This window comes from Eleginops maclovinus, chromosome 19 (assembly GCF_036324505.1).
Source record: "Eleginops maclovinus isolate JMC-PN-2008 ecotype Puerto Natales chromosome 19, JC_Emac_rtc_rv5, whole genome shotgun sequence".
Classification (NCBI taxonomy): Eukaryota; Metazoa; Chordata; class Actinopteri; order Perciformes; family Eleginopidae; genus Eleginops; species Eleginops maclovinus.
In genome coordinates, this window is record NC_086367.1 from 8984724 (window position 1) to 8997987 (window position 13264).

At 44.1% G+C, this 13264-nt stretch overlaps 1 protein-coding gene and 1 long non-coding RNA gene across 4 annotated transcripts in view; one reads left to right on the forward strand and one right to left on the reverse strand.

The window, feature by feature from the left end:
• runx3 (RUNX family transcription factor 3) overlaps positions 1-13264 on the forward strand; it is a 46681-nt gene that overhangs the window by 17180 nt on the left and 16237 nt on the right. For all 3 annotated transcript variants that reach the window (XM_063908307.1, XM_063908308.1, XM_063908306.1), the window contains exons 3-5: positions 1621-1862; positions 2654-2810; positions 4205-4309. In XM_063908307.1, the coding sequence (XP_063764377.1) occupies positions 1621-1862; positions 2654-2810; positions 4205-4309 (504 nt within the window). The remainder of the gene's footprint in view (positions 1-1620; positions 1863-2653; positions 2811-4204; positions 4310-13264) is intronic.
• Positions 2453-13264, reverse strand: part of LOC134881163 (uncharacterized) — a 39666-nt gene continuing 28854 nt past the window's right edge. Inside the window, exon 3 of the long non-coding RNA XR_010168007.1 lies at positions 2453-2829. This is a non-coding gene — a long non-coding RNA (uncharacterized LOC134881163). The remainder of the gene's footprint in view (positions 2830-13264) is intronic.

Here is a 13264-nt window from a genome sequence, read left to right on the forward strand (position 1 = left end):
ATTGCCCTGTTGTGTTTTTTTGTATGTGGAAGAAACACATTTGCCTGTTTACTTTAATAAGCTCAATTAATTCACTTCAGTCAATTAAAGTGATACAGATCAGCCTTCAACCCATAATTTCCCTTTATGAAAATGTTATTTACCTACCTGAAGAGGAGGTGCAGAGCCGCCAGATATAATAACTTTTAAAAATGAATAAACGAGAGTAAAACCACAGGCATCTGCAGTGTATCCCTCTTTAGATACATACAAAAAACACTCAAGTAAAATAGGTCAAAGAAGATTCAGGGACAATCCAGTGTGGCAGGGAAGCAGATATTACAGTTTATATATTTTTCATAAATTAAACTGAGTCCATAACGCAGATATTTCCTAACAACACAGAGGTTGATTTGCACGTAACCAATATAATGTATAACTCATGTTTAAATCCATCCCATTCAATATTTTACACATTTAAAGAGCTTACATCTCTTTTCATTGGTGCTTATGTTTCTAGATATAATTTAAATTTAAAAAAAAAAGTTTTTCGTGCAGCTCAGTTAACACCACGTGTCGCTTCTTTAAACTCATCATTTCTATATACATCAATTCAACGTGTCTCTATACGCTGTATAAAAAACACAAGCAGCAGAGAAAAGCACAGATATGTATCAATAATTCAGCTCTTGTGTGACAGCAGTGCAGGGCAGAGGAAGGAGCAGCGCAGAGTGCGATTGGTCTGCTGAAGCCCAACCCTGCAAATTCATTGGTGGAAATCATCCCCACAGTGCCAACCACTAAACACTAAAATGACTCGGGTAAAATAATATCGCGGCACTCTGCTCTGCGATCAGCCTCACGGCTCCTTCTCGCGCCCTATAACCCTGCGCTAAAGGATAACCTAAAAGGAGATTCAGCTGGAGCTTCTCTTGTACCAGAATCACGCTGTGTTTTTGTGGAGGCGAGATCCAGCGAGGATAAAGTTTGCAATAACTTTTACGCAAGAAAAGGACACTGATGTGCTACAGTAGCTGGACTTTTGATATTCGGATTTGAGACATTTAGTTTGGAGTCTCTTAGGAGGCAGTCTGGCTGCTCAGTCGAGATCATTCTTTTAAAAACGTAAGCCAGTCAGCTCGGCTTCTAACTTCCTGCACCACGGCTGGATTACCTGGTTGCTGCCTACAGATTGTCGTTGATCGGCGATCATTTATGTAAACGATCCGTTGACTCATTTGAGGTTTCAAAGTGAGAGCTCGAGTAGTTTGTGGTGTTGATATATTGTGTACACGCGGCCGAAACTGTCTGTCCATCAAGCGTGCAACAGATAAGAGCGCCGATAAGTTCCGCACTGAGACTTTGTTTGTACGTGTTTTTGCTGAAGTTGGTGAAACAACAGAGCAACCCTGGTGTTCCTCGGGCTGACACATCCTGTGCAGATGATCTAGCTCAGTCACCGCAGTGTGTTGTTTCGGTTAAGGTAGCGAGGCTCTCTACACTTTGTGCGCTCGCCTCCATCCTCTCCTCAGTGGACTCCTAACACCACCAGCGTCTGGAGGAAAAACAAATAAAAAAGCTTCCGATACAGAGCCTGTCAGGTGGCACTGACCCACGCTGTTGTGATGCATATTCCTGTAGAGCCGCCCACCACCAGACGGTTCACGCCGCCCTCCACGTCCTTCCCCTGCAGTAAGCTCGGAGAAGGCAACGGGGCCATGGCCACCCCGGGGCCCCACAGGTCACGATCGGACACCAGGAACGTGGTGGACGTGCTGGCGGACCACGCCGGAGAGCTGGTCCGGACCGACAGCCCCAACTTCCTCTGCTCCGTGCTCCCGTCCCACTGGAGGTGCAACAAAACGCTGCCCGTGGCTTTCAAGGCAAGACACATGTCTTCTAATTTTACTTTATTATGGTTTTTATTTTAATGGCGCACACTTTGGTTTTCTAACTGTAGGAAGTGTGTGAGAAAATGCTGTAAGATAATTATTTAAGACGAAACACATACAAAGGTTCTTAAGAAGGTTCTTAAAAGCTTTTATTTTATTAATAATAGTGGGATCTAGATTTAAGTATGATATAACATTGTTAAAACGTAGCATTCAATACTCTTGGCTAATATTGGCTTCGGCTCCATCCAATCCTATATAAATATTGCAGATGATAGGTCTGAATTTAGGTTGACGTCTGAGGAAATATTTAGATCTTTTTTATTATTATTATATTTTTCCTGTAGGCCTATTATGTGTGTGTGTGTGTGTGTGTGTGTGTGTGTGTGTGTGTGTGTGTGTGTGTGTGTGTGTGTGTGTGTGTGTGTGTGTGTGTGTATATTATGTATGATTTATAGGCAAATATCTAAAGCTTGTGACAGTATTATACATCGCAATGTCAAATATTGTATTTGGATCAGATCCGATGACAACAAAAGAAACATAAATAACAAAAATAAATATTTAATGCCACTCGTGTTAATAACATAAATATATAAATGGCACGGCCCTACATTGGATTAGAGTCTTTAAATGATGTGTAATATTTTTTTATGGACATGACGGCAAAATTATAATAATATCCCTAATAATATGGGAGTCAGATGCGGTTTTACGCGTGCATTGTGCAGCCTATATTTCGTTTGGTGACCCAGAGTGACCGGTCGTTTTCCTCGGTGCAGGTCGTGGCTCTCGGTGATGTCCCCGACGGGACTCTGGTCACCGTGATGGCCGGGAACGACGAGAACTACTCGGCCGAGCTGAGGAACGCCTCTGCCGTGATGAAGAACCAGGTGGCCCGCTTCAACGATCTGCGCTTTGTGGGCAGGAGCGGACGAGGTGAGATGAAATTCTCTCTCTTCCACACACACACACACACACACACACACACACACACACACACACACACACACACACACACACACACACACACACACACACACACACACACACACCAAGAGAGGACTGTTTGTATTGCCATTGCCAACATTTGGAAAAGCGCTAATAATAATAATAATAATAATAATAATAATAATAAAATGACATTTCTGTGTTGAAGAGGAGATCGAGTGATAACTGACAACTTAATATATTTTTTTTATATGTGGAGAAATATTAGTTCAAGTTATGTTGCACAGACGCACACATATAATAACTGCTTACTCCATATATGTATAGCTTTTATATTATTTGTCGGATCTCTGTTGTCTATTACAAAAATAATAAAGAGCATATCTGGAATCATGCCAACATTAGCAATCACACTTTTCCAGCTGACGTCCGCAGGTGTCATCCAACACATCTGGCCTGTGAACAGTGGCGATGTGACTGTAATTTTATTAATCCAGGGGAATATAAATAATTATCCACGTGGTGTTTATCTGAGGGATGGATGAAAAACCACCTCGAAATGCATGCCCTGGGACGATTTGTGAAATAATCCCCTCCAACAAAAAGCTTAGCCTAATACGCAGCAGGCCAATTTATCATGGGTTTAATTGCTGTAATAAAAAAAAGAAATCACACATTAACATGGGATGTTGTGGTTAATGCATAGGGCTGTTGAAAACATGTTTTGTGCTTTATTGACTAAATCATAGCCTCATTTTCTCAAGCATTAATGATTAAATGTCCTGAAATTAAAAACAAGTTTGATTGCTCACAAAAATCTTAAACTAGTGAATGGATTTTTCTCTGTCCCTTCAGAGCCTCTTCTAAGCCGTATATTTTTCATTTTAATGTTAAAAAAGCTATGATTTGATGAAAAGGAAATGGTTCTCGTCTCCAAATTAAACAAGGGGTTTATAGCTTTTATTTGTGCAGTCAGTTACCCCACCCGAGGATTCTTTTTTTCTTTCTCACTCCCACGCAGTCTCTATTTTTTAACAAGAGCTGCCTTTCTCAGGCTGGACCCTCTGATGCAGATGGGAGCAAGATCCTGCCTTGTTGAACAATAAACTATCGCTGTAAAGCCTTTCGTGCAATCTGGAACACATTGTCTCAATAATCGAAATCATACCAGCAGTCAGTCCATCAAAAGAGGTGGTCCCCTGCTTTAAAAAAAAAATCCTTAATTCAAAGACTGCAGCGGGATAAAAGCCGGTGATGATTTGAAGTTGAACAAGCGATGTATTGTTTGCGAACAAAACAGAGACACAGATAATTGGAAAGAGCCGTTTATATAGTGAAACGACTTCCATAAATCTCACGGACATGTTGTTGCTGTGCTGCAGGGAAGAGCTTCACTCTGACCATCACCGTGTTCACCGGACCGCCGCAAGTGGCCACCTATCACCGCGCCATCAAAGTCACCGTGGATGGACCCCGAGAACCACGCAGTAAGTACACACACAAACTCACACACCAACGGTACAATTGTTGTTACTAAAAAAGCATTGTGGTGTGATGTGATGCTCCAGAGCCACCCGGTTAAAAGCAGCTATTGGGGTGGGGGGTATCGGTGTCTCTTCATGCTAAAAGAGCCGCATGAGTCATATGCAGATGATAAATGTAAATCTAACTCTCTGAATCTGATAGTGTCACATTGTGGAGGTAAAACAAATCTGTTCACACATCACACGTGCCAAAGTTTGGTTTCCACTGAATATATCATGGGGTTAAGACCTGGTTTTGGGGTTGAGATCAGAATTAAGACTAGGTTAAGGTTAGGTTGGTGGTTATGGTAAGCTTACAGATAACGAATGTAGGTTTGAACATTGTCCTCACCTGTGTAGAGTGTGTTTGTGTGTGTGTGTGTGTGTGTGTGTGTGTGTGTGTGTGTGTGTGTGTGTGTGTGTGTGTGTCAGGGGCACAGGGGCGAGCACAGTCAGAGGAAACTGTAAAGCATATTAGGGCCTAACCCAAGACCACTAAGGAGCTGAGTGAGTCTCCAAGCCGCAGGTGGCTCAGCTCAGACGACCCGCCCTCCTCTCCCCCAACTTCTCTGGTTGCTGGTCAGAGGGGTCGTACCTGTCTGACCACATAAGTGGCTCGTTGATTTAACACAGGGCAGGCTCCGGCCGCTGTTAGGCCTGGCAGGGAGGCTAAAGCTGTTAGCGCCACCGTTCAGCCGCAGCTACATTCTCATGTGGTTTGATGCTGCTGGTGTGAGTGGGGGTGAGCAGTGTTACTTCTACATCAGTCAGGGGCTATGCATGCCCTTTACTCAACGTACGATAGACGAGATGGGCAGGATTTCATGATTTACCTATGAAGGTGTCATGTTGGAGAAGTTAAGAGGTGTTTGAACGTGTCGATAAAGTGTGGTTTGAGGTCATGTCTGTATGTGGGGGGGGTGGGGGGGGGATTTGGGAAGGGGGTGCATTTACGGCAGGCAAAACGGACCACAGCAAGGGAAGATAGACTGGCAGCAAGTGCAACATGAGGGGGGATAAGGCTGGCAGGGAGGGAGCCGAGGGGCACAGAAAGAGGGGCATCAACTGGACGCTATTTGCAGAGGTATTAAAGAGAAGAGCAACAGCAAAAGAGGGAGATAATTATAAACACTATACACGTGTGTGTGTGTGTGTGTGTGTGTGTGTGTGTGTGTGTGTGTGTGTGTGGTTTCAATTTGATCTCTCTTTGTTGAAAGAAAAAAAAGCTTATCGTGTGTGACTGTGCATAAACGCATTCTCATGTACATCTGCGAGTGTCTCAGCTTGAAATAACAGCGTACATTAAGGTCGTCTCCTGTCTGTCTGTCAACGAGTTTCTGCTCCAGCTGAGGCGTCAGAGTGGCCGTGCTACTTTTACACTGGCGCTGGCTGCTATAAAGTGACACTGTTTAATATAGGGCAGGAGGAATTTAGGGCTCCATTAAACTCTGTTACACGGTGCTGAGAGGGAATTCGTAGGATGACAGAAAATAAACTTCAGCGAAGGCTGATTTAAAAAGAAAAGCATCTGTGTATGATTTGGATATGTACTAAGTAGAACCTCCTTAAGCGTAACCCCCGGGTTACATAGATGGTTTGATTTGTGTAAATGCTGAAATACTGAGTCAGAGCTTATCTGAAATATGAATAATGCATCCAGCTACTCTGCAGTTAAACCAGATATACACAAGGACCACAGTTGATAGAATAAGCTTTTTGAAAAGCAGCACATTTATATTGTTCATTATAATGATTCAAGCTGTCAGATTTAGGATGAGCCTTAAGTCCAATTGGGTGTATGAAGGACTCCTAGCCTGAAAATAGAAATCACTTGCGAGACGAGATAAAGGACCTCTCATATTTAAACAAGAAGCACATTCTAAGAGAGTAATATCAGTCATGTTCCGGCGCAGGAAAACACACACCACCATTCAGACATTATTAGGGCCATAAAAATAATCGGATTCCTCCCTAACCACAAGGCACCACATTATATTGGCTCTACAGCGTTTAGAGCCAAATCAGAGAAGCACTTTTGCCAACACATAAAACTAATAACATTTTTTCATTACAAATCTCATCCTTGGAGACGGTTATACATTCTGACGCTGCTTTGATCACAGTTTTTGACATCAGTAATGCCGCACAATGATGCCGGTGCGACTGCGCTTCATCATTGAAGGAGTGCAGACAGGCTGAAACCCAGACTTGGCCGCGCTGTGCTCACCTGTCCGTATGCTGGCGGTCCGGGGCCTTACGGGCTGTTTGTGTAGGGCCCGCATTTGCATGGCTGCCAGCCGAGCCGCGGCAGGAGTTGGCAGAGAGAGGAGGTTTTTATTAATGTTTACTGATCCAGTCGGGAGAACCTGACGAACAGGACTGCAGTGGCAGCCAACCAGCGGCAAAGTAACAAAGGACACGGTGCATTCTTAAAACACATGAGATGTCAGATAGATACTCACATGGCTGCCGCTGTGTACTCTTGTGTATTTTTGCATCACCCCATACATATAAATGTACACAGACTGCATTTAGTTCCTGAACAGAAAGTAGGCTTAATGTTCAGCTAAGTATTTTTGTCTCCCTTGCTGCTGATTTCCTCATCACACATCCGGCATTTGTCATCGCCCCCCCCCTCCCCAACCCTCTGATGTATCTGTCATACTATATTATCGAACTTCTGCTGAAGCCAAACTGGAAGCACAACTGTTGCCTGTCTTCTGTCTGCGCTGCAGCTTCAACAATACAGTGAGCCGGCCGAGCTAAAAGACAGAAAGAGAAAAAAGCAGATGACTTAAGTGTCGAGAGCCTCCCTGTTTGTCACTGTTATCAGATGCCTCCCCACACTTAATGCACCCTGCAGGGCTATATTCTCACCAATTAATCCCACAACTGTATTTTTGGTTCTCTTCTCACTCACTCACTTGCATATGACATCAGTCGCTGCATATTTACCCAAAGTGGGGGAGGGGCTGTTTTTATTTCTGTAACTCTTGACCTGAAATTAATCACTCCTCCGGAAGAAAAAATGATGTCACCGCAGGTCAGGTTAGGCCAGAGATATTCAAAAACGTTCAGAAATATTTTGAGCCATCAAATGATGCTGAGAAATAATTTCTCAGTGCAAGGGCTTGTGTTCTTTTTTTTAGAGCCTGAAAAAAATTTTTTTTAGTGAATAAAGTAACGTTTTTTAATATGTAGATATCAGATGTGTAGACATACAAAAACTGGGAGGGTGTAAAATAAATTTGTGTGTGAATTATTTTGAAACTTGATTGTCTATAGGCTGCTATCTGTGTGTGAAAATCATGATTTGAAGCTTGAGTCCGAGTGTGTGACACTGACGGATAAATGTCATTGTACAATCTCAAATCATTTTTTTTGTCCACTGTTCTAGCAAATCAGCAAATACTTCTGGTATTTATAAAATTATTTTCCTAAAAATAAAAATCAAAGAGACCATTTGGGTTCCCACTCAGAAGCTTTGGAGGATTATGGAGGCTAAAGCAACAGGGAGGAGAGGGAGTTGTTTGCTGACTGAGGATGTGGAGGGCTGATATAGTGAGGTCAGAGAGGCAATTAATCGGATGAGAGATGAAAATGATACACATGAATACACCCTAACACAATTAAACAGTGTACATGCAATACCTGCATACATTCAGACAGAGCTCACACACCGTCCCACCCACAGGCCCACTTATCCACCCAAATCAAGTGCTGTCGTGTTGTGTTGCCTCTATTTACTCTGCTGGGTGTGTTCGAACAACTCCAGGAGGAGAATGGCGGGCGTGGGGGGGGGTGGGGGGGGTGCATGTTGGAGTTGGCAGGTTGATTCTATTTGCATTTGGCACACAGACTGTACAAAGTATGCAAATAGACAAACAATGACTTTTGCTGTGTTATTTTTCCCTGTGATATTGCAGTCTCTCTGCAGAGTAAACAAAAAAGATGTTGTTGCGTATGCATTTGCGTGTGAGTGTGCTCGGCTCATACACCTGCCAGGTGCGTCCATCTTTCGGCCCCCACGGGCCACGCCCATGCTCCACAAATCAAATGAAAGGCTCACCCTCGGTGCGAATTGCTCTCTCAAAGGCAACTTTGATGTTTGAAAATGGAGACGGGTGTCTTTGAAAGAAAGGCCTACAGGTGTATCAGTGCCAGGGGAGGGGAGGAACAGTGGCACGTCTGATGCTGGGTGCTTTCCTGACTGCTAACGGCTGGCCATAACTCCTACATGTATAACCTGGAGACATGCCGTACGCATGCACGCAATTACACACAATCACACACACAGAAAAAGCGGCTAATCTCGACAACCAAACTCATGACCACCTAATTTATGATTTGGGTAGTTAAGATAGTCTGCCTCCATACCACTGACAGACAGATGGGAGCAGATAAGGGGAGATTTTGTGAGTTTTCCAGAGGAATGACAGTCTGTGGCGTCTGCAGTGACTAGAGGCCGCCGACCGCGACGTTCCTCCTGCCTGGGGTCACTTCAGACGCGTCATACTTGGCCTCAGTGATTAGGAGCAGAGCAAATATTGGCTAACTGATAAATCCACTGGAATGCAGCAGTGCATATTAAATAGGCTGGGACTGATTTCAGAGAGGAACGAAACCACAGTCTGAGGTCTGAGGCTTGTGATGGGCGGAGGTAGAGGAAGGTTTCCACCAGTAGTCATGCAAGATGTCCATCCAATGTTCATTATTTTGTGAGTTAGATTTATGCTGTTTTTAAAGTTATATAGAAGGAATACCAGACTGTTGCTGTCCATTAAAGTGCGATTAGACAGACATTAAAGCTTCTGTAATATCAAATATAGATGTGAGACAGTAAAAAAATGACAGAGGCTCTGTGACTATTGTTGCCACCTTAACCACATATAGAGTTTTTGAGGCTAGCTTCCTTTGTGGGCCACACACACACACACACACACACACACACACACACACACACAGCTGTTGGTAATCCTACTTTGGCTTTTGTACTTAGGCTTTCCTGTGAAAGCAGAGCTAATTACTCCAAATACCTCCACTAAACAAAGGAAATATAGCCATTAGTCTAAAACGGGCACTTTTCTTCTCTCCTCCTATCGCTGCTTCTGTTTGCTCTTCAGCGTGTTGCTGCAGCACCACTGCGTCTGCTTAGAACATGAAAAAAGAAGAACATTGTCTTACACTTTAACACAGCGTAATGTCCCCTCCTAAGGCCAGCTAATGACTTTTGGAACCACACAAAAAATGCCCTTTTCTTTTTCCACCAAGACATAAAATGATTTCCACTCTGTACTCGCTGACGCCAGGAAGAACAGCAGGTCCTATTAGGAATTGAACCTACAAATTATTGCCCCAGACAGAGCATCTCATTCTGATGCGGGGAGAAGACGGTTTCTCAGAATCACAAGCTTTGCCAACGTCGCTCCTTCGCTCTAACTCTCTGTCTCTCCACCCACTCCCCCTTAAACTCAGCAGCCAAGCGTCTTTCCTGTTTACCTACCTATGAAGGGAAGTAAAATGCCCACTCTGTGTGCTCACTCTTCCTTATTTACACTGACCCATACAGGAGGGAGCCATTACAACCTTTCAGCCGTAATTCAATAAAAGTTCCGTTCTGCATTTAGAAAAATAAATGGCCCATGAGTGGAGGAATATTTTCTCCCCCGCTGCATTATGACAATAAACCAGTTTCTGTGTTGGGGCAGTGGGGGTGGATTCTAGGGGGGGCTGTTTGTGGGAAGAAGGCACCTGCTGGTTACTGGAATAGACGCCCCGTACTACCACCCTGCGGTTTTTGATATTTATTTCTTCAGGCCTTAATGGCTGGGAACAGTGAGCAAATAATAGGTGTAGCGAGATCTTTCTTTTGCTTCCAGGAGCGGAGAAAGTTGTTAACCTCTGGGTAAACACGGAGGGAAGCCTTGGAACAGAAAAGACGAGGTCAATCTTTGTAAACCTTCACACTACTGCAGCAGTTCACCAACATGACAACTTCAGACGCAGCACTGAAAGGGAAATATGTGCATGCCTACACAGTAATGGAACATTCACACGTTAGACATTTTACACATTTACTTTGACCCACCTGGAATTTCAAATTCGTAATCCGAGGTACTGTGTGCGTGTTAAGGGGGCAAATGCATGCTTGTTGCACATTATTGTTCATGAGCTATTATGCACAAAGGTGTGAACACGAATCCGTTTGACACATCTGTTGGCGTTGCATTGATGTATGTGACAACGGCAGCTTGCTTTCCTTTCCCACAGCCTTGCGAGGCCCCCACCTTTCCTCCGGCACCTCGCAGCTTAGAACAACCTGACTACCACATACACGCAAACATGTATGCACACACGTACATACGTGTACAACAACCCCCATTAGAGCTAAATTAACACACACTCAAAGCAGCTTATAGCTTTAGCATGAATTTTCACCGGAGCCAAATGAGTGTTCTGTGCTTTGAAAGGGAAGAGAAGCAGCAGCAGCTCGTGGAAATCTACGAAGTCTACAGGCAAGGTGCCAAAAAGATCTGAAAACAGCCGCGCTCATATCAACCCCAACACACCTCAACTCCCGGAGAAGACAGTTACAGTTACACACACACACACACACACACACACACACACACACACACACACACACACACACACACACACACACACACACACACACACACACACACACACACACACACACACACACACACACACACACACACACACACACACACACACACACACACACACACACACACACACACACACACACACGTGGAATAGAGGGACAAAAGCCGGATGATTGCTCTCAATATACGGGCCTTGTTCTATTGTCATAGAATCCGGGTGCATTATTTTGGCACCCCTTCATTCACTTTTCCTGCCCCAACCTGCCTTGCTGTGAGGCTGTCCTTGTGTGGCACTTCTTCTGTTCACATACACACACGCAGACACACACACTTAGCTTTATCCCCTTATCAGAGAAGGAAGGCTGCTTCTTTGCTCAAACAGTCTCATGTAGCAACTTCCGCTGTGAGCAGCTTGTTTTCAGACCTGCAAGGGGGATTTTCACACTGCTGATGTCCCCAGAGACAGACAGATGCATCTGCCTGAGGGACCCGACAATCCCCCAGCTGTGGTCAGAGACGGGTGAACTACTGATAAAACCTTGCCATAACTTCTGCTGACCTCCTCCTCACAGCTTAAATTGAAATAACGTTTACACAAAACCTCACTTGCCACTGTATTCATTGCTGCCATGTGTATGACACATTCAAATCAGGAAATAAACCCAGCTAGCGTTCAATCTATGGTAATGATATAGTCGTAAAAGCATTCGTACCGAGTGTTACAAGCGAGTTATGTAAATGAACGCAGTGCAATGTCTGTGTGTGGCTAGCATCAACTCATTTAGGCCCCAGACGAGACAGCCACAATCACCAGCCAAGGGTAAAACCCACATCCTTCAGGGTCAGCCTCAAAACAAGAACTTTGATTCGTCCCATTGTAAATACCCAACTGTGTGATTGGTGGCCCAGAGGAACGTGGTGCCAAACACCCCACTGCAGAGATGCTTTCTGAGCCACGCTACTAATAGAACTGAAAAGGGAAGTAAAACACAGAGTGACGGAAAGGAGCAGGGTGGGAACAAAAACGTTGGGGGTTCAGGTCTGCTAGCGAGAAGGAAGAGGAAGACAGGTGTACAAGTCTTTGCTCAACAGATGTTGAAACGTCCCCTGCGTCTGTTGAGGCCAAACGGAAGTTTGCTCGCAGGCAACTAGGCATCGCTGCAACAAATGCTCAACTGTCGCCCCACATTGCTCTGTAGGGATACAAAACTTAGATAAAGATGCTGCTCTTGTGCTCACATCTTTTTAACTCTTAAGTTTCAACGTGTATAGCAGGGAAGCAACTAAGTGGAACGGCTAGAAGCATCTCTAAGTCGAGGTGCTATTGGTTTGGCTCATCAACATAACACAATCAGTTATTCAAACATGCTATAACCAGGAAGCTGCCATCACAGTAACCCTCATGTTCACAAATGCTTCTTATACACTGTTTAAATATTTTTGCATGTAATTCCATAGCATAGTTACATAGACTTTATAGTCCAAATGTTATGTTCAATGTTAAGTGATGCACTATAAATCAACTTCATTATGTTATCAGGGGCCTATCAAGTCCATTTATATGTTGAATACAAATATTTACACTTCAAATATATTCAGTGAAGACTTGGGTTGGGGCCAAGGCACGTATTGCCCTTTGCCGTCCAGATAGAGTTTCACTTTGCCCCTGAAAAAGCGCCCAGCCCTTTACTAAAAAGAGCTTGTGTTTAATGTGTCTCCCTTCGGACGGGAACATATGTTTCTTTCTTTCAATGGAGACAGAGGCAGGCAGAGAGAAAGAGAGGAGAAGTGGAGAAAATGTGGGGGCTGAAGGAAGGAAACCGGTCGTATTGGGTGATCGTTCAGCTGTGGCCTCCGTGTTTAAGGCCTGGCTGTCACCTTACTGAGCAAACACTGTATCTGTGTGCGGCTGATATGGGCTTTGTGGAGGGAAGGCTGGGCAAAATTCTGTAAAGTTTGCTGTTCATGTGGTCGTGTTTAAGGTCACCGGGTGCAACCTTATAAAAGCTTGCACTTCTTACATCACTTATATTCAAATCTATCTGCATGCACTTCAAAGCTCAAGGGAACAAGAGCAAAGCAGCATCTCGAGTTATTCTGCAGTGAGGATAAAACACGTATCAGGAAATAAAAAGTCACACACACAAAACAAAGCAAGGTTAAGAGCGGCACACCCATTTCTCCAAAACACAGCCATGGCTTTTCAGTACATCGTTAATACCAGACACTTTATATCAAGCATTTTATTTGTTCTTCATAGACTTCCATAATGCTTTCAGATGATGCGACC